Source organism: Chiloscyllium punctatum, chromosome 31 (genome assembly GCF_047496795.1).
Source record: "Chiloscyllium punctatum isolate Juve2018m chromosome 31, sChiPun1.3, whole genome shotgun sequence".
In the NCBI taxonomy this organism is placed as follows: domain Eukaryota; kingdom Metazoa; phylum Chordata; class Chondrichthyes; order Orectolobiformes; family Hemiscylliidae; genus Chiloscyllium; species Chiloscyllium punctatum.
Genome location: NC_092769.1, coordinates 79,987,696 through 80,009,911, shown reverse-complemented (window position 1 = coordinate 80,009,911; position 22,216 = coordinate 79,987,696). Strand labels below are relative to the sequence as shown.

The 22,216-nt window shown below is 47.8% G+C and overlaps 1 protein-coding gene across 1 annotated transcript; it reads left to right on the top strand.

Annotated features, from left to right (window-relative positions):
• The first annotated feature begins 12,545 nt into the window (after nucleotides 1-12,545).
• On the top strand, nucleotides 12,546-19,794 carry LOC140457163 (actin, alpha cardiac muscle 1-like). Its single transcript, XM_072551225.1, has 7 exons — nucleotides 12,546-12,702; nucleotides 14,806-14,946; nucleotides 16,668-16,992; nucleotides 17,493-17,654; nucleotides 17,752-17,943; nucleotides 18,579-18,760; nucleotides 19,251-19,794. The coding sequence occupies exons 2-7, from the start codon at nucleotides 14,818-14,820 to the stop codon at nucleotides 19,392-19,394; spliced, it is 1,134 nt and encodes a 377-aa protein (XP_072407326.1). The 5' UTR covers nucleotides 12,546-12,702; nucleotides 14,806-14,817; the 3' UTR covers nucleotides 19,395-19,794.
• The last annotated feature ends 2,422 nt before the right edge of the window (nucleotides 19,795-22,216 follow it).

Here is a 22,216-nt window from a genome sequence, read left to right as displayed (position 1 = left end):
AGCAAGGGATATGATGGGGGTGTGAAATAGTACTGTTCTCTCTTTACCAGATTAGAAAATGGTGATACTGGCCTAATTGAAAGTGAGGGTGTTGAGCAGTTGAGCAATGTGGTGTTAAATAAAGAAGAGCTGTGAAAACGCTTGGCAGTACTTCAGGTAGAGAACTCACCAGGCCCAAATGGGATGCATCCTAGATTGCTGAGAGAGTTAAGGGAGCAAATTGCAAAGCCATTGACAGAGATTTTCCAGCCCTCTCTGAACACAGGATTACTCCCAGGGGAACTGGAGAATTGCAAATGTGACACCATTGTTTAAGAAATGGGTAAAGGATAACACAGTACATTATAGACCTGTCAGCTTGACATCAATAGTGGGAAAACTGATGGAGGCCATAATATAGGATAAGATAAATATATATTTAGAGAAAATAAGTTAATTCTAAACAGTTAACATGGCTTTGTCAAGAGCAGGTCATGTCCGACAAATTTAATTGAGTTCTTTGAGGTGACACAGGTGTGAATGAGGGTAGAACTGTGGATGTTGTATACTAGAACTTTCAGAAAGCAGTTGACAAGGTTCCACATGACAGGTTGGTTAGCAAATTAGAAATGTTCGGGATCGATGGGTCTTTGGCAATATGGATTGAAGTTAACTAAAAGATAGGAAACAGAGAGTAGGAATAGATGGGCATTTCTCAGACTGGAGAAAAGTTGAAAGTGGTGCTCCCAGGGATCAGTGTTGGGACCTTTGCTTTGTATAAACAATTTCCAGATGGGTGTTGAGAGTAAAATCTCTAAATTTGTTTACGTACTAAACTAGTGAGAATACTAAATTGTGAGGATGATGCTGAGTGACTTGAGAGGGACATTGATAAGTTGGCCAAATGGACAGACACCTGGCAAATGAATATCGATGCAGAGAAATGTGGAGTAACGCATTTTGGTGGAAGGAACATGGAGACATATACAGGTTCAATGGTCCAACTTTGAGGAGATGACAGCAGCACAGGGACCTCAAGGTTCATGTGTATGATTCTCTGAAGATGGTCAGGCAAGTTGAAACCGTTGTTAAGAAGGCAATAGGATTCTTGGGTTTATAAATAGAAGCATTGAGTATAAAAGGAAGGAAGTGATGCTACACCTCTGCAAATTATTGGTCAGACCACATTTGAGTATTGTGTTCAGTTCTCAGTACCTTTTTTAAGTAAGGATGTTAAAGTCCTGGAGAAAAGTTAAAGGTGATTTACTGGAATGATACCAGGAATAAAGGATTTTCAATACAAGGAATGATTGGACAGATAGGGCTTTTTCTTCTTGGAGCAGAGAAGATTAAGAATTGAGGTGTTCAGAATTATGAACAATTTTGACAGGGTAAAGAAGGCGATTCTGTTTCTGCTAGTTGGTACGTCAGTAAGTAGGGGTCACAATTTCAAGATTGTCAACAAGGGAGCTAAGAGTGAGACGAAGAGAATTTCTTTAATCAGAGAGTTGTTAGAATGTGGAATGCACGACCTGGGAGAGTGGTGGAGGTGGACTCCATAGGCAGTTTCAAAGAGAGTTGGATACATGTTTGAAAGTGATAAAGTTAGAGGGCTGATGAATAGAGTGATGAATTAGGCTGGAGAGTAGGCCTAAAACAATGCACTGGAAGAGCACAGCAGGTCAGGCAGCATTGGAGGAGCAGGAAAGTTGATATTTTGGACATTGATGCTCTTGAGAGGCTTATCCTCGAAACGTCTACTCTCCTGCTCCTTGGATGCTGCCTGACCGGCTGTGCTTTTCCAGCACCAGACTCTCGACTCTGTTCTCCAGTATCTGCAGTCCTCACTTTCACCTGGAAAGTAGGCCTAGTTGGGAAACGGTTTCTGTGGCCGGTACAGACACAAAGGGTGGAATGGCCTCCTTGTGTACTGTAATATTCAATGCTTCTGTAAGTCTTATTTATTGTGAGGTCAAGTTTCAGAGATAGTTAATGAACTGCAGGCGACTCCAAGTGTCATCACTTCAGTTACTGACTGTAACTACTGGAGGAGACCAAATCACATTGATTTTGCTTGTATGTCCAGACCTTGCAAATACCACCACACTCCACACAAATACCCCCAGATACTGTAAACACCACCACATTCCACACAAATACCCCCAGACCCTGTAAACACCACCACATTCCACACAAATACCCCCAGACCCTGTAAACACCACCACACTCCACACAAATACCCCCAGACCCTGAAAACACCACCACACTCCACACAAATACCCCCAGATCCTGTATACACCACCACATTCCACACAAATACCTCCAGATCCTGTAAACACTGCCACACCCCACACAAATACCCCCACCCCCTGAAAACACCACCACACTCCACACAAATACCCCCAGACCCGGTAAACACCACCACACCCCACACAAATACCCCCAGATACTGTATATACCACCACATTCCACACAAATGCCTCCAGATCCTGTAAACACCACCACACCCCACACAAATACCCCCACCCCCTGAAAACACCACCACACTCCACACAAATACCCCCAGACCCTGAAAACACCACCACACTCCACACAAATACCCCCAGACCCGGTAAACACCACCACACCCCACACAAATACCCCCAGACCCTGTAAACACCACCACACCCCACACAAATAACCCCAGACCCTGTAAACACCACCACACCCCACACAAATACCCCCAGATCCTGTAAACACCACTACACTTCACACAAATACCCCCAGACCCTGTAACACCACCACACTCCACACAAATACCCCCAGACCCGGTAAACACCACCACAACCCACACAAATACCCCCAGACCCGGTAAACACCACCACACTCCACACAAATACCCCCAGACCCTGTAAACACCACCACAACCCACACAAATACCCCCAGACCCTGTAAACACCACCACACCCCACACAAATACCCCCAGATCCTGTAAACACCACTACACTTCACACAAATACCCCCAGATACTGTATACACCACCACATTCCACACAAATACCCCAGACCCTGTAAACACCACCAGACCCCACACAAATACCCCCAGACCCTGTAATCACCACCACACCCCACACAAATACCCCCAGACCCTGTAATCACCACCACACTCCACACAAATACCCCCAGACCCTGTAAACACCACCACACCCCACACAACTACCCCAGACCCTGTAAACACCACCACATTCCACACAAATACCCCCAGACCCTGTAAACACCACCAGACCCCACACAAATACCCCCAGACCCTGTAATCACCACCACACTCCACACAAATACCCCCAGACCCTGTAAACACCACCACACTCCACACAAATACCCCCAGATCCTGTAATCACCACCACACTCCACACAAATACCCCCAGACCCTGTAAACACCACCACACTCCACACAAATACCCCCAGATACTGTATACACCACCACACTCCACACAAATACCCCCAGATCCTGTAAACACCACCACACTCCACACAAATACCCCCAGATACTGTATATACCACCACATTCCACACAAATACCTCCAGACCCTGTAAACACCACCACACCCCACACAAATACCCCCATACCCAGTAAACACCACCACACCCCACACAAATATCCCCAGACCCTGTAAACACCACCACACCCCACACAAATACCCCCAGATCCTGTAAACACCACCACACCCCACACAAATACCCCCAGACCCTGTAAACACCACCACACCCCACACAAATACCCCCAGACCCAGTAAACACCACCACACTCCACACAAATACTCCCAGACCCTGAAAACACCACCACATTCCACACAAATACCCCCAGACCCTGTAAACACCACCACACCCCACACAAATACCCCCAGATACTGTATACACCACCACATTCCACACAAATACCCCCAGACCCTGTAAACACCACCACACTCCACACAAATACCCCCAGACCCTGTAAACACCACCACACCCCACACAAATACCCCCAGATACTGTATACACCACCACATTCCACACAAATACCCCCAGACCCTGTAAACACCACCACACTCCACACAAATACCCCCAGACCCTGTAAACACCACCACATTCCACACAAATACCCCCAGACCCAGTAAACACCACCACACTCCACACAAATACCCCCAGACCCTGTAAACACCACCACACCCCACACAAATACCCCCAGATCCTGTAAACACCACCACACCCCACACAAATACCCCCAGACCCTGTAAACACCACCACACCCCACACAAATACCCCCAGATCCTGTAAACACCACCACACCCCACACAAATACCCCCAGACCCTGTAAACACCACCACACCCCACACAAATATCCCCAGACCCAGTAAACACCACCACACCCCACACAAATACCCCAGACCCTGAAAACACCACCACACCCCACACAAATATCACCAGACCCTGTAAACACCAGCACACCCCACACAAATACCCCCAGACCCGGTAAACACCACCACACCCCACACAAATACCCCCAGACCCTGTAAACACCACCACACCCCACACAAATACCCCCAGACCCAGTAAACACCACCACACCCCACACAAATACCCCCAGACCCAGTAAACACCACCACACCCCACACAAATACCCCCAGACCCGGTAAACACCACCACACTCCACACAAATACCCCAGACCCTGTAAACACCACCACACTCCACACAAATATCACCAGACCTTGTTAGCACCACCACACCCCACACAAATACCCCCAGACCCTGTAAACACCACCACACCCCACACAAATACCCCCAGATACTGTATACACCACCACATTCCACACAAATACCCCCAGACCCTGAAAACACCACCACACTCCACACAAATACCCCCATACCCAGTAAACACCACCACACTCCACACAAATACCCCCAGACCCTGAAAACACCACCACACTCCACACAAATACCCCCAGACCCTGTAAACACCACCACACTCCACACAAATACCCCCAGACACAGTAAACACCACCACACCCCACACAAATATCCCCAGACCTTGTTAGCACCACCACACCCCACACAAATACCCCCATACCCAGTAAACACCACCACACTCCACACAAATACCCCCATACCCAGTAAACACCACCACACTCCACACAAATACCCCCAGACCCTGAAAACACCACCACACCCCACACAAATACCCCCAGACCCTGTAAACACCACCACACCCCACACAAATACCCCCAGATACTGTATACACCACCACATTCCACACAAATACCCCCAGACCCAGTAAACACCACCACACTCCACAGAAATAGCCCCAGACCCAGTAAACACCATCACACTCCACACAAATACCCCCAGACCCAGTAAACACCACCACACCCCACACAAATACCCCCCGACCCTGTAAACACCATCACACTCCACACAAATACCCCCAGACCCAGTAAACACCACCACACTCCACACAAATACCCCCAGACCCTGTAAACACCATCACACTCCACACAAATAATCCCAGAGCCCGTAAACACCACCACACCCCACACAAATACCCCCCGACCCTGTAAACACCACCACACCCCACACAAATACCCCCCGACCCTGTATACACCACCACACCCCACACAAATATCCCCAGACCCTGTAAACACCACCACACCCCACACAAATACCTCCAGACCCTGTAAACACCACCACAGTCCACACTAATATACTGGCGGGGAGATGTGCAAGAATTGCTCAGGAGGATTTAAACTAGTAAGGTGGTGGGGTGGGACCCAGGGAAATACTGAGGAAAGAGATTGATCTGAGACAGGTCCAGAAAGGGAAAGGGAGCAAGCGAACAGTCAGGGTAGGCAAGACAAAGCAGAGAACAAGGCAGGACTGATAAACTGCATTTATTTCAATGCAAGGGGCCTAACAGGGAAGCTGGTCTTCATTGCAAGAGAGTTTGATGAAAGGTGAAAATGTGTTGCTGGAAAAGCACAACAGGTCAGGCAGCATCCAAGGAGCAGGAGAATCGATGTTTCGGGCATAAGCCCTTCTTCAGGAATGAGGAAAGTGTGTCCAGTAGGCTAAGATAAAAGGTAGGGAGGAGGGACTTGGGGGAGGGGCGTTGGGAATGCGATAGGTGGAGGGAGGTCAAGACGAGGGTGATAGGCCGGAGTGGGGTGGGGGCGGAGAGGTCAGGAAGAAGATTGCAGGTTAGGAAGGCTGTGCTGAGTTCGACCAACAAAATTTGGACGACTATGTTCCGACCAACAAAATTTGGACTCGAACTCAGCACCGCCTTCCTAACCTGCAATCTTCTTCCTGACCTCTCCGCTCCCACCCCACTCCGGCCTATCACCCTCACCTTGACCTCCCTCCACCTATCGCATTCCCAACGCCCCTCCCCCAAGTCCCTCCTCCCTACCTTTTATCTTAGCCTGCTGGACACACTTTCCTCATTCCTGAAGAAGGACTTATGCCCGAAACGTCGATTCTCCTGTTCCTTGGATACTGCCTGACCTGCTGCGCTTTTCCAGCAACACATTTTCAGCTCTGATCTCCAGCATCTTCAGTCCTCACTTTCGCCTAACAGGAAAGGCAGATGAACTCAGAGCATGGTTAGGAACATGGGACTGGGATATCACAGCAATTACAGGAACATGGCTCAGGGATGGACAGGACTGGCAGCTTAATGTTCCAGGATACAAATGCTACAGGAAGGATAGAAAGCAGGGGGGGGGGGTCATTTTTGATACTGTTGTATGACTGTTGTACTTAGGGAGGATATTCCTGGAAATACATTCAAGGACGTTATTTGGGTGGAACTGAGAAATAAGAAAGGGATGATCACCTTATTGGGATTGTATTATATAGACCCCGTAATAGTCAGCGAGAAATTGGGAAACAAATTTGTGAGAAGATTTCAGTTATCTGTAAGAATAATAGGGTGGTTATTGTAGGGGATTTTAATTTTCTAAACATAGACTGGGACTACCATAACTTGGTTAAGGGTTTAGATGGAGAGGAATTTGTTAAGCATGTACAAGAAAATTTTCTGATTCAGAATATGGATGTACTTACTAGAGAAGGTGCAAAACTTGATCTAATCTTGGGAAATAAGGCAGAGAAGGTGATTGAGGTGTCAGTGGGGGAGTACTATGGGGCCAGTGACCATAATTCTATTAGTATTCATGATGGAAAAGGATAGACCGGATCTAAATGTTGAAGTTCTAAATTGGACGAAGGCTAATTTTGATGGTATTAGGCAAGAACTTTCAAAAGATGATTGGGGGCAGATGTTTGCAGGTAAAAGGACGGCTGGAAAATGGGAAGCCTTCAAAAATGAGAGTGTAGAGAAAGTATATTCATGTTAGGCTGAAATGAAAGGCTGCTAGGTGTAGGGAATGCTAGATGACTGGGGAAATTGAGAGTTTGATTAAGAAAAAAAAGGAAGCATATGACAAGAGTAGACAGGAGAGATCAAGTGAATCCTTAGAAGAATATAAAGGCTGTATACTTCAAAGGGAAATCAGAAAAGCAAAAAGGGAACATGAAATAACTTTGGCAAATAGGGTTAAGGAGAAACCAAAGGGAATTTGTAAATACATTAAGGACAAAAGGATAACTAGGGAGAGAATAGGGCCCCTCAAAGATCAGCAAGACAGCCTATGTGTGAAGCTGCAGGAGATGGGGGAGATACTAAACAAGTGTTTTGCATCAGTGTTTACTAAGGAGAAGGACATGGAAGATATAGAATGTGGGGAAATAGATGGTGACATCTTGAAAAATGTCCAGATTATAGAGGAGAAAGTGCTAGATGTCTTAAAATGCTTGAAAGTGGATAAATCCCCAGGACCTGATCAGGTATACCCGAAAACTCTGTGGGAAGCTAGAGAAGTGATTGCTGGGCCTCTTGCTGAGATATTTGTATCATCGATAGTCACAGGTGAGGTGCCGGAAGACTCGAGGTTGGCAAACGTGGTGCCACTGTTTAAGAAAGATGGTAAGGAAAAGCCAGAGAGCTATAGACCAGTGAGCCTGACATCGGTGGTGGGCAAGTTGGTAGAAGGAATCCTGAGGGGCAGGATGTACATGTATTTGGAAAGGCAAGGACTGATTCGGGATAGTCAACATGGCTTTGCACGTGGGAAATCATGTCTCACAAACTTGATTGAGTTTTTTGAGGAAGTAACAACGAAGATTAATGAGGGCAGAGCAGTAGATGTGATCTATATGGACTTCAGTAAGGCGTTCGACAAGGTTCCCCATGGGAGACTGATTAGCAAGGTTAGATCTCATGGAATACAGGGAGAACTAGCCATTTGGATACAGAACTGGCCCAAAGGTAGAAGACAGAGGGTGGTGGTGGAGGGTTGTTTTTCATACTGGAGACCTGTGACCAGTGGAGTGCCACAAGGATCGGTGCTGGGCCCTCTACTTTTTGTCATTTACATAAATGATTTGGATGTGAGCATAAGAGGTACAGTTAGTAAGTTTGCAGATGACACCAAAATTGGAGGTGTAGTGGACAATGAAGAGGGTTACCTCAGATTACAACGGGATCTTGATCAGATGGGCCAATGGACTGAAGAGTGGCAGATAGAGTTTAATTTAGATAAATGTGAAGTGCTGTATTTTGGAAAAGCAAATCAAAGCAGGATTTATCATCTTAATGGTAAGATCCTGGGCCATGTTGCTGAACAAAGAGACCTTGGAGTGCAGGTTCATAGCTCCTTGAAAGTGGAGTCGCAGGTAGATAGGATAGTGAAGAAGGTGTTTGGTATGCTTTCCTTTATTGGTCAGAGTATTGAGTATAGGAGTTGGGAGGTCATGTTGTGGCTGTACAGGACATTGGTTAGGCTGCTTTTGGAATATTGTGTGCAATTCTGGTCTCCTTCCTATCGGAAGAATATTGTGAAACTTGAAAGGGTTCAGAAAAGATTTACAAGGACTTTGCCAGGGTTGGAGGATTTGAGCTACAGCGAGAGGCTGAACAGGCTGGGGCTGTTTTCCCTGGAGCTTCGGAGGCTGAGGGGTGACCTTATAGATGTTTATACAATCATGAGGGGCTTGGATAGGATAAATAGACAAGGTCTTTTCGCTGGGGTGGGGGAGTCCAGAACTAGAGGGCATAGGTTTAGGGTGAGAGGGGAAAGATAAACAAGGGACCTAAGGGGCAAATCTTTCATGCAGAGGGTGGTGTGTGTATGGAATGAGCTGCCAGAGACAGTGGTTGAGGCTAGTACAGTTACACATTTAAAAGGCATATGGATGGGTATAGGAAGGGTTTAAAGGGATATGAGATGGGTGCTGGCAAATGGGATTAGATTAAGTTGGGCCAAAGGGTCTGTTTCTGTGCTGTACAGTTCTACGACTCTATGACTCCATACAAATCCCCCAGACCCAGTAAATACCACCCCCCCCCCAACCACACAAATATCCCTGACCCTGTAAACAATACCCCACTCTACACAAATATTTGCAGATCCTGAAAATACCACCCCATTCCGCATAAATGCCCCAGACCCTGAAAATATGACAACATTCAGCACAACTACTGCTAGACTCTGCAGTTACCATCCTAATATAGACAAATAACCCCAGACCCCTCAAGTAACTCCTTACCACACAATATCTCAGCAAAACAAAGAACTCCTCTCCATAAATACCTTCAGACCTTCCAAATATGAGCTGCATCCCCTATTTACAGACCATACACACAACCCATTTTACCCATGGCCCATCAACAACTCCCGCAACACATCCCCATACAATGTCCATAGACATCCCCTATTAATATTCCTATATACAGACACTTACAGACCTCGTCTATAACACATCCTCTACGAAAACCTTTTCGAAACAACTCCTGATACCTATCCTCAACACACAGTCTATACAACAACCACTATACATACCTTCAATAACAACTGAAAGAACTGCAGATGCTAGGAATTGGAAACAAAAACAGAAATTGCTAGAAAAGCTCAGCAGGTCTGTCAACATATGTGGAGAGAAATCACAGTTAATGTTTTGGGTCCATTTCTGAGGAAGGGTCACTGAACCCGAAACATTAACTCTGATTTCTCTCCACAGATTCTGCCAGACCTGCCGAGCTTTTCCAGCAATTTCTATTTTTGATGAACATTTTCAAACATGTATGGACTCCTATCCACGTTCTCAATACATGTCCCTCTAGAGGCATGCTGTATACCTAGACCTAGATATAAATTTCCTATAAAATAATCCGATAGACATTCTCCTATACCATCCACTGTGTGCATCACTCATACGCATCCCTCTACATAGCCACACATAACTGTTTCCATCCTCCACCTCCATTTCCCAACCGCAACCACCTTTCCACCATATCTCTACCCACTCTCCTTCCCCTCCCATAACTCCCTTCCCCACCCTCACTCTTCCCTCCCCAACCCAATCCATCCTACTCGTCTCCTTCCCCTTCCCCTTCCCCAATCTCCTTCCCGTCCTTCATCCCTCCTTCCCCATCCATCCTACTCTCTTCCTTCCCCTCCCCACTCCTCCTTCCCCACTCTCACCCCACCCTTATCTTTCCTTCACATTCCTCACCATGTCCATCCCTCCATCTAACACACTGCTACCCCAGACCCCTACTCATCCTTCCCCATTCCCAACCCTGCTCCTCCAACCTCAACCTCCTTTCCCCACACCTACCCCTCCTTCCCCTTTCTTGTCCCTGTTTTGAACCCCATCCCTCTCCTCCTTTACCACCCCAACCCCTATTTCTCCGCAAGTACCCCTCCTGCTACTTCCACCCCCATACTCCTCATTCCCCTTGCATTATCTTTCCCAACTTCTCCTCCCTCACCCCACATTCCCCTCCCCACCCTCTCCTTCCCCTCTCCCTCTCCACATATCACTCCCCGCCCACTCCTTCCCCTCTCCCTCTCCATGTTCCCTTCCCCACCCTTTCCTTTCCCATCCCACTCCATGTTCCCCTCCCCAACCTCTCCTTCCACTTTCCTACTCCACATTCCTCTCCCCACCCTCTCCTTCCCCTCTTCCTCTCCATGTACCCCTCCCCACCCGCTCCGTCCCCCTCCCACACCGCGTTCTCCTTCACACCCTTTCCTTCCCCTTTCCCACCCACATTCCCCGCCTCTACCCACATTCCACTCCCCAAATCCTCTCCTCCCACCCCACTTACCCCCTATGCTTGCCATCCCCTCCCCACCCCTTTCCTCGCCACACCCCACTTACCCCCACCCTCTCCTTCCCCTCCCCACCCCACTTTCCCCATTCCAAACCACTTGGCCCCTCACTCCACCATCCCCTCCCCAACCCCACACTCCCCTCCCCACTTTCTCCATTCCCCATACACTCTCCTTCCCCTCCCACACCTTCTCCCTCCATCCCCGCACCGTCTCCATCACCTCCCCACCCCATTTCCCCACCACACCCTATCCTTCAATCTGCCACCCCATTTCCCCTTCCCACACCCCCTCATCCCACTCCCTCATCCCACTCTCCCCTCCCTACTCTCTCCATTCCCCTTACCCCACCTTCCCCTCCCACATCCTCTCCTCCCCACCCCCATTTCACTTTCCCCTCTATTACCCCACTTTCCCCTCCCCACACACGCTCCTTCCCCTCCCCCTTCCACATTCCCCACCCCAAACCCTCTCCTTCCCCTTCCCAACCCTCTCCTTCACCTCCCTAACACAATGCTACCCTCCCCAAAGCCTCTTATCTTCCAACCTAACCCATATACCCCTCCCCCAACACTCTTGGCCCTCCCTCACCCCACCTTGCCCTCCACCACCCCATTTTCACCTCCACCACCCTCTACTACCCTTCCCCCACCCCTTTTCCCTCCCCACCTCCACCATCTCCCTCATCCCACTTTCCCCTCCCCCATGCTCTCCTCCACCACCCCATCTCACACTCCCCTCCCCCACCTTCTACTTCCCCCCCACCCAATTTTCCCCTCTCCCACCCTCTCCTCCACCACCCCACCTCACTTTCCCCTCCCCCACACCACTTTCCCCTTCCCCACCCTCTCCTTCCCCTCCCCATCCCACTTTCCCCTCCCCCACCCCATCCCACTGTATCCTTCTATACCCCTATTCCCTTCCACACTTTCTGTCTTCCTCTCACTCGTCCTCACCCAGAGCTTTGTGTCTTCCATCCTGTGCCACCCCTTCCTCTCTTGCCATGTCTCTCTAGGAGGGGCATCAAACAGGTTCGAATGCTGCAAAGGCAATGGGTGTAATGGAGTTTGTTCATGTTAAAGTTTTCAGGCTGCTAGTGGCCACTGGATTAACTTTCCTTTGACTTGGCGCTAGCTACCACAGATCGAGTTACGGCAATAATAGCTGGGAGATGGGTGAGCACAGACACATGCAGGGCGTTCCCAGAAGACATTCCCTATATGGAGAGGTATTCCTTCTTCATGGTTCCTTCTGATTGGTCACCTCTTTTCCTAACATGGCTGTGTCTATCTCTCAGATTGAGAGCTTCCTTTCATTGGGACTGAATTGCTGCTATTTCACCTTGAATGGGCCTGGTAAAAGGAGCCGCAGCCCCTTCTCCAAATAAGGAGTGTGAGACTGACAATTCCTTCTGGGGATCTGAGTGTGCAGTCAGCCTGGGATCTACTGGGGTCTATAAAAGTCAGTGAGCCACCAAGCTGCTCCATCCTACCTCCATCCTCACCTAGACCTCTCTCGCTCTCTCTCCTAGGAGCCGGTAAGACCCTAATTCTTGCTCTTTCTTACACAACAGGCAAGTTGAGTGGGGGGGGGAGGTTGTTGGATTGGAAGGGTGGGTGGGTTTTCAACAGTGAGAGAACTAAGCAAGCAGAAATGAACAGTAACAATGATAGCACATTTATTGAAGGTGAAATAAGGGAGAAGAAGTACATTCTAAGCAAATTGGAAACAGAAAAAGAGAAGAAATCATTGAAAAAGATTTTTTAAAAACCAAGGAGATTAATCAGCAGAGGGACATGGAGTTAGGAATTTGGTGAATTATTTGTGTGAGGTGTTTGGGTGAATAAATTATTTGCATTTCTGGGTAAAAATAGTGATCGTTAAAATCCGAAAAGGTGGTTGCTTCTTCCATTGTCACCGTGTTTTTTTATATATACGAAAGAATAGCTTGCCCCAAGTACAGAATGAATAACTCAGGGGCCCTGTGGAAGTAGCCCGATCTCTGAGTCAGGAAGTCATCTGCACTAGAGATGTGTCTCAACAACTTGATTATAAATATCCAGAGCAGCTGTCTCTGATCACCGAGTGTTGTCAGTGGGGTGCAGAGTCGCTGTGTGTCTGGAAGAATGGCTGTCAATGGCCAACCAATGGGAATGGGAATTCTTCGGGATTGCATACTGTCCAGTTGCTTGAAAATCAGCTTCTACAGTTCCCTCAGCAACTTGGTTCCCTCCCTCCTAAGGAGGGGTTGGGTTCAGATCCTGAGAACAGAGTAATGTCTCTTTCCCTAACATGTCCCTGGGTCAGTCAGGCTTTATATTGCCCACTATAGACCTGTATTCCTCATTTGCCATTCCCCTGCGCAGGTTCTCCTTCTCTCACTTCAATCAATTCTTTTCCTCTGCTTTCCACATCTCCTCCTTCCCCCCCTTTTTCTATCTCCCTCCTCATTCTCCCCTCCATCACCCTTCTACCCCTTCCTGCTTCACTCCAAACTTTTCCATCAAAACTCAACATAAGTCCCCTCCCCCAGGAGAGACCTTCTATGAACCACACTGTGAACAGGCAGATGGGGCCAATGGGAATGAAATCTTCTGGGAAACTGTTCCCAAAAATGAATAAATGAATGTTTGAGCATGAAAGATGGTAAGCTTGACTCTTAGTAATGGCCTGGAAACTTGATTCAGGTGTCCTATCCCTGATGACAGATTCTGACTGGGACACTTTCAGAAACTGCTGCCCTTGTCTGACCCAAGTCAAGTGTGAAGATCATACAGGACAGACTGGACTCACCAGCTCTACCATCACTACCCTATCTTCACAATCTGCAGAATTATTTCTCCCTCTTCTTTGATATCTGAATTTCACCGTTCCTCTTTCTCCTGAACTTACACTGTGGAGGAAAGTTGCTCAGTCTTTAGGAATGCTATGGGAAATTTGGGCAGGGAAGCTTGAAGAAGGGGGTTAGCAGTGAGGAAGAAACGGGGGTGTGGGGTAACCTGAAGAATATTTGGTTCAGTTCTAAGCCCAAGGTGCCAGGGTAACTAACCAAATTCATGGGCTGGAGGGATTGTTCCATACAGAAAAGTTAAATGGACTGACTCTGTATTGTCTGGTGTTTAGAAGAGTGAATGGTGATCTCAGGATGGTAATAAGTGGAAATTAGAAAGATGTTTCCCTTTGCTGTAAAGTCCTGAACCAGAAGACAAAGTTTGAGAATATAGGACAGACAATTTAGGACTGAGATGAGGAGGTGAGGAGGTATGTCTTCTTTCAGACAATGGGTGAATTTTTGGAATTCTCTAGCCCAAAGGCTGTGGATACTCAGTCACTGAACATGTTCAAGACAGAGATCAATGCATTTATAGATGTTAAAGACACTGAGGCACATGGGGATAGCAGAGAAAAATGGTGCAAGACCAGCCATGATCTCATTGAGTAGCAGATTAGGTTTGAAGGGCTGGACGACTTCGTCCTGTTGTAATTTCTTTATGTTCTGGAATATGCTGAGTCATGTCTCTTGTGAGGGTAGCAGGGACGTGAATTGCTTGTTGCGGAATAGGGGCTGAGCTGCTGTGTCTTTTTGTGAGATCTTAGTGTGAGCTTCAATGTTGCTAACTGCCTTTTCCTCCCATGGCAGAAATCCCTCACCATGTGCGACGACGAGGAAACCACCGCGCTGGTCTGTGACAACGGTTCTGGCCTGGTAAAGGCCGGCTTTGCCGGTGATGACGCTCCCAGGGCTGTCTTTCCTTCCATCGTGGGCCGACCCAGACACCAGGTACCCTTGCCCCTCCCCCCTTCTCCCCCCGTACCCCCTGACATTCTCAACTTTTGCCTGACACCTTCCACTCATGCCATACCATTTGTAACCGCTCGAACCACAACCCCTGCATTCCCAAAGAGTTTGATGGATAGTTCATTTATGCAACATATTTATACACAATGGAAATGGTAGGACTCTACATCTTCCTACATCCTGCAATGATTAGAGACAGGGGCTCAATAAAACCCCACACCAACTAAAAGGGTCCAAAGGCAGTAACAATCCTCAAAGAGGTTAACTTTGGTCCAGTGACATTGTGAATCTTTACTTAATTATACTGAATGGCATCATGCCCTTGTTCTTTCCCTGAAGCCTTGCAGTTATCAAAACTATATTCTGTGTGTCACTGGTTGGACCAGTATTTGTTGCCCACCCTAATTGCCCCTTGAACTGATTGGCTCAGAGGCAATTTCAGAGGGGAGTTAAGAGTCAACTATATTGCTGTGGTTCTGGAGTCACATATAAGCCAGGTTTTATTCATTTGTGGGATGTTGGACTGGGTCAGTTTTATTGCCCGTCCCTAGATGCCCCTTGAGAAGGTGGCGGTCAGCTGCCTTCTTCAATGGCTGCAGTCCACACAGTAGTGAACCAGATGGGGTGTATGAGAATTGCTGATAGTCTCATGTTCACTGTCACTGAAACAAACCCTCAATTCCAGGTTCACTAACATCATTGAAATTCTGCCTGCTGCTGTGGTACGATTTGAACCTGTATCCCCCCACCATTAGCCTGGGTCTCTGGATTATTGATTCAGTAAATTTCCCAGTCCACTACTGTACCCTCCATTTATTCTCTTCCAGTATTTTATCCAATTCCATTTTTAAAATTCCAATTGAATGTTACCTTTCAAGCAGTGCATTCCAGCTGCCAACACTCTGTAAATATAACTTCTCCTCATCTCCCTCTGTCTGACTCTATGCCAAAGTTGATGAATCATTTGACTCATTTAGCATGATGAGTTTCTGAATTCCTGCCCAGTAACGGAGGTGACTAAATATAGAGAGGGTGACTGTGAAGAAGACCATGTGTCACAGTAAGAGTGTTGGGGCTGCAGTGTTCCACTCACTTTTACATTTCCCAAATTCTCAAGCTCTCAGAGCAAGCCAATCCCAGCTTTTAGTTTTAAGTTTCTCTTTTAATGTTCTAACATCTTAAATAATGTTTATTGGTACACCGACTCAGTCATATATTTCTCACCATGTTGAAGTATTAAGGAGTTTTTACTGAGATATTTGAAAATAATGAAGTTTTAAATCAGCTTCAGTAAGAAAGATTGTGGTGCTTCTGCAGAGAGATCCCTCCGCAAGGAACAGCCCCTCCTCAGATAAACCCTCTTCTCAGGGAACACTGCCTCCTCTGAGTGGATAATTTGAGTATTGCACTGCACCCCAACAACTCACACTGACTCACTCACTCATTCATAGTCACTCATGCAGTCACTCTTTCTCTCACACACACACACATACATACACACAGTCAGAGCTATACTCACCCACATACTCACACATAAAAACCCATACAAATATTCACTCTGACAGTCACTCAATCACTCGTACTCACCCACAAACACACACATTCACTCTCACAGTCACACACAGACTCTGATCTTTCCCGTTTAGGAGATGACTGTCTAAATGATCAGAACTCATTCTAACCTGCCTCTTGTCCTGTTTCAGGGAGTAATGGTTGGTATGGGTCAGAAAGATGCCTATGTAGGAGATGAGGCCCAAAGCAAGAGAGGTATCCTGACTCTAAAATACCCAATTGAACATGGCATCATCACAAACTGGGATGATATGGAGAAGATCTGGCATCATACCTTCTACAATGAGCTGCGTGTGGCCCCTGAGGAACATCCTACACTGCTCACTGAAGCCCCTCTCAACCCAAAGGCTAACCGGGAGAAGATGACCCAAATCATGTTTGAGACCTTCAATGTACCTGCTATGTATGTTGCAATCCAGGCTGTGCTGTCCCTGTACGCCTCCGGCCGCACCACTGGTATGGTCACCTTCTGTTTTTACTAACTGTCATTCAGCTTCACACAATGTTCAATCTTTGACATATTGAGCCATGAGAAACTGATCGATATGTCTGATAGATTCTCCATGGGTTCCAGTGAGATTTACTATCTGATCAGTACTGGAGGCTGCTCCACTGTGGAGACCAGTAAAGCCAAACCTGGTTCTGTTCTCACTGAATCAGTCCAAGAACCCACTTTGCAAGTTGGGACTCCCCTAGACTTGGGAAGGTTCCTGTAGCTAGCTGGAACAGGACCAAACCAACCTGGGCTTTGTTCAGGAAGCCAGCTGGCTTAAACCTCAGGATGACTATGAAGCAATACTCACAGTCACATAATCAATGTCCATCCCATTGACTTCCCAAGAGAGGGAAGTGGAATTAAAATTCTAACCCTTCCCAAATCACAATGATGAGGAAGACATGTCACATTTTCTTTGACCTGTGCCTGACCTTTTTACCATCTTTGCTTTGTCCTGCAGGTATCGTCCTGGACTCTGGTGATGGTGTAACCCATAACGTGCCTATCTATGAAGGCTATGCCCTCCCTCATGCTATCATGCGTCTGGACTTGGCTGGTCGCGACCTGACAGATTACCTGATGAAGATTCTCACTGAGCGCGGTTACTCCTTTGTCACCACCGGTGAGTGAAATGCTCACACCTTGGGGGCCATACTTTGTTTTGGGGACGGGATAGTCCTTTCAGTTTGCGCTCACCATCTTTGTTTCACTCAATGCAGCTGAACGTGAGATTGTCCGTGACATCAAAGAGAAACTTTGCTACGTGGCTCTGGACTTTGAGAATGAAATGGCAACTGCAGCATCATCCTCTTCCCTGGAGAAAAGCTATGAACTTCCAGATGGCCAGGTCATCACCATTGGCAACGAGCGTTTCCGCTGCCCTGAGACCCTCTTCCAGCCATCCTTCATTGGTAAGGACTCCAGCCTGTGGTTTGGTCCATGCCATCAGCTCAGTCTTACACCGTCCGTGATCCCAAATGACAAAATCCTGCTATTTAGTTCTGAGGCGATCATCTGAAGCTATTCTCAATCTGACCCCTAGAATAGTTGGTGGGACACCCTCAGAGCAGGGACATTGCTTGGATCATTTTGTTTCCTTCCCTTCTCTGTAATTGAGGACGCAGAGGCCAGTTGCAATGCCTCACATTCAGTGAAATCCCACAGCCACAGAACACACCATGGTATGTGGAAACAACTAGAGCAGTTTCTGTGGGAAATAATCAAACACAACAATTGCTACTTTAAGGTAGGCATCCTAATTGTCAAATAAAATCAACTGAAAGGCACTAGAGCTCCATTGATAGTTAGACTAGAGTTTGATTTGGTCTGTCAGGAATTATTGCTTCAAATAATTGGCAGGAAGCTTTCACACCTCTTTGAACACAAGCAGCATTCCAAGTAGGGAGAAGAGGTAAAAGGGATTTCCTCACTCCCACCCCGAGCCCCGCACTCTATTCACTGTGCCCTGAGAGAGTGGGACATGGACAGCAGGTCAATAGCTACTATACATCACCATGGTCCTTTCTTCTCTCTCTCATTATACTAGGTATGGAATCTGCTGGAATCCATGAGACTACTTACAACAGCATCATGAAGTGTGACATTGACATTCGTAAGGATCTTTATGCCAACAATGTACTGTCTGGAGGTACCACCATGTACCCTGGTATTGCTGACCGCATGCAGAAGGAAATCACTGCCCTCGCCCCCAGCACCATGAAGATTAAGGTAGGTCTATAGCATTGGGATGTCCATTGGCAATTCATGCTCCAAACAAATATGACTGCACTTTGCAACAGGAAAGGCAGCTTGCTAAGCTGTCACCATTCCTGTGTGGAAGGCTGGAGAATTAATAGCTTCTCTTCCTGGGAATGCACTATCTCTCAACAACAAGGCCTGAGCTGAGAGATGACAACACCTTTTAGCCTTGTCTAAATTAGACAGTGTCTCAAAAGACTTCTTTAAAGTTGTAATACTTTAAAGTCAACTATTAACTGCTCATGGGGTGCAGCTAAGCTTACTACAATTTATTTTTAAATGAGAGCGATCAGGTGAAGCATTTTGTGTGGTTTGATAACACACTGAAGTTGCTTTAAAAACCATGAAGCTGTGTTGTAACTGCCCAATGATCAAAGTTTTAGTGAGCTTGTCTTCTTGTGGGCTTTTATATTTGCAGCAAAGTTGGAAGCTGATTTTCTCTTTCTCTGTCTCTCTGCAGATCATTGCCCCCCCAGAGCGTAAATACTCTGTTTGGATTGGAGGCTCTATCTTAGCTTCTCTGTCCACCTTCCAGCAGATGTGGATCAGCAAACAGGAATATGATGAGGCTGGTCCTTCCATTGTCCACAGGAAATGCTTCTAAAGAATCTCAGCCCCGCCCAGTAATCAAAGGCAGTGAGTTTTTGGACAAAGGCAATCCATCTCTTGTCTTCTGGAGGTTTTTTTTACTGTGCTTAATGCTCTAACCTACAGTGCACTTGACAGTGTTCCACCTAGACCTGGCTTCCAATCGAGACACTTTGAGAAGAGGGTCAGACTGCTCCTCGTCGAGTCTACCCTGGACTGAGGTGTACCCCAGTCTGTCAGTGTTCATTGTTTACAAATCTTAATCAACAGTCAACAGAACTAAGCACTGCCCTAAACAATATCTTAACACTCCTCTGTAAATGTCTGTCCCTTTAATTGTTTTGTTCAAGTCCCTGTTTTGTTATTTATGAACATTATTCGTGTTCTCGTGAATAAAAAAACAGATGATCCTCTGATTGTTGTGTGAGTTTCTTTCATTGCTAACTTGGCTGGGGCTGTTTTCCCTGGAGTGTCGGAGGCTGAGGGGTCACCTTATAAAGGTTTATAAAATCATGAGGGGCATGGATAGGATAAATAGACAAAGTCGCATCCCTGGGGTGGGGAAATCCAGAACTAGACAGCATAGGTTTAGGGTGAGAGGAGGAAGATATAAAAGAGATCTAAGGAACAACTTTTTCACACACAGGGTGATGTGTGTATGGAATGAGCTGCCAGAGGAAGTGGTGGAGGCTGGTACAATTGCAACACTTAAAAGGCACCTGGATGGGTATATGAATAGGAAAGGTTTAGAGGGATATGGGCTGGGTGGTGGTAAGTGGGACTAGCTTGGGTTGGGATTCTGGTCGACATGGACAAGTTGGACTGAAGGGTCTGATTCCGTGCTGTACATCTCTCTGGTTCTATGACTCTACTGATTGATGGGCTGATTGGGTGGGATGCTCATGCCTCCAACCCCATTCCCACCATCACACCCACTCCAGGTACTGGCTCCGACCCCACTCCCAGCTCCACACCCACACCAGATCCCAGCTCCCGGCCCTGCCGAGTTTTCACCATCCCTCCAGACTTCCCACTCACTGAGGACGAACAATCAGTCCTCAGCAAAGGACTCACCTTCATCCCCCTCCATCCACGCATCAATGAATTTAATACACGACGTGACATCGAACAATTCTTCCGTCGCCTCCGCCTCCGAGCTTACTTTCACAATCAGGACTCTCGCCCACCTTCTGAGGACCCCTTCGCCCACCTCCAACACACTGCATCCACCTGGACGCCCCGCGCTAGCCTATTACCTGCCCTCGACCTCTTCATTTCCAACTGCCGCCGGGACATTAACCGCCTCAACCTGTCGTCCCCCCTCCCCCACTCCAACCTCTCACCCTCACAACGCGCAGCCCTCCAATCCCTCTGCTCCAATCCCAACCTCACCATCAAGCCAGCGGATAAAGGGGTCGCAGTGGTAGTCTGGCGCACTGACCTCTACACCGCTGAAGCCAAACGCCAACTCAAGGACACCTCTTCCTACTGCTCCCTCGACCATGACCCCACCCCCCATCACCAAACCATCATCGCCCAGACCATACAGAACCTCATCACCTCAGGAGATCTCCCACCCACAGCTTCCAACCTCATAGTCCGGGAACCCCGCATTGCCCGGTTCTACCTCCTTCCCAAGATCCACAAGCCTGACCACCCTGGCCGACCCATTGTCTCAGCATGCTCCTGCCCCACTGAACTCATCTCTACCTACCTTGACACTGTCCTATCCCCCCTAGTCCAGGAACTCCCCACATACGTTCGAGACACCACCCACGCCCTCCACTTCCTCCAAGACTTCCGTTTCCCTGGCCCCCAACGCCTTATCTTCACCATGGATATCCAATCCCTCTACACCTCCATTCGCCATGACCAGGGCCTCCAAGCCCTCCGTTTTTTCCTCTCCAGACGTCCCCAACAGTACCCTTCCACTGACACTCTCATTCGTTTGGCCGAACTGGTCCTCACCCTTAACAATTTCTCCTTTGAATCCTCCCACTTCCTCCAGACCAAAGGTGTAGCCATGGGCACACGTATGGGCCCCAGCTATGCCTGTCTCTTTGTTGGTTATGTAGAACAGTTGATCTTCCGTAATTACACCGGCACCACTCCCCACCTCTTCCTCCGCTACATTGATGACTGCATTGGCGCCACCTCGTGCTCCCGTGAGGAGGTTGAGCAATTCATCAACTTCACCAACACATTCCACCCTGACCTTAAATTTACCTGGACTATCTCTGACACCTCGCTCCCCTTCCTGGACCTCTCCATCTCCATTAGTGACGACCGACTTGACACTGACATTTTTTACAAACCCACTGACTCCCATAGCTACCTGGATTACACCTCTTCCCACCCTATCTCTTGCAAAAATGCCATCCCGTATTCCCAATTTCTCCGCCTCCGCCGTATCTGCTCCCAGGAGGACAAGTTTCACCATAGGACACACCAGATGGCCTCCTTCTTTAGAGACCGCAATTTCCCTTCCCACGTGGTTAAAGATGCCCTCCAACGCATTTCGTCCACATCCCGCACCTCCGCCCTCAGACCCCACCCCTCCAACCGTAACAAGGACAGAACGCCCCTGGTGCTCACCTTCCACCCTACAAACCTTCGCATCAACCAAATCATCCACCGACATTTCCGCCACCTCCAAAAAGACCCCACCACCAGGGATATATTTCCCTCCCCACCCCTTTCCGCCTTCCGCAAAGACCGTTCCCTCCGTGACTACCTGGTCAGGTCCACACCCCCCTACGACCCACCCTCCCATTCTGGCACTTTCCCCTGCCACCGCAGGAACTGTAAAACCTGCGCCACACCTCCTCCCTCACCACT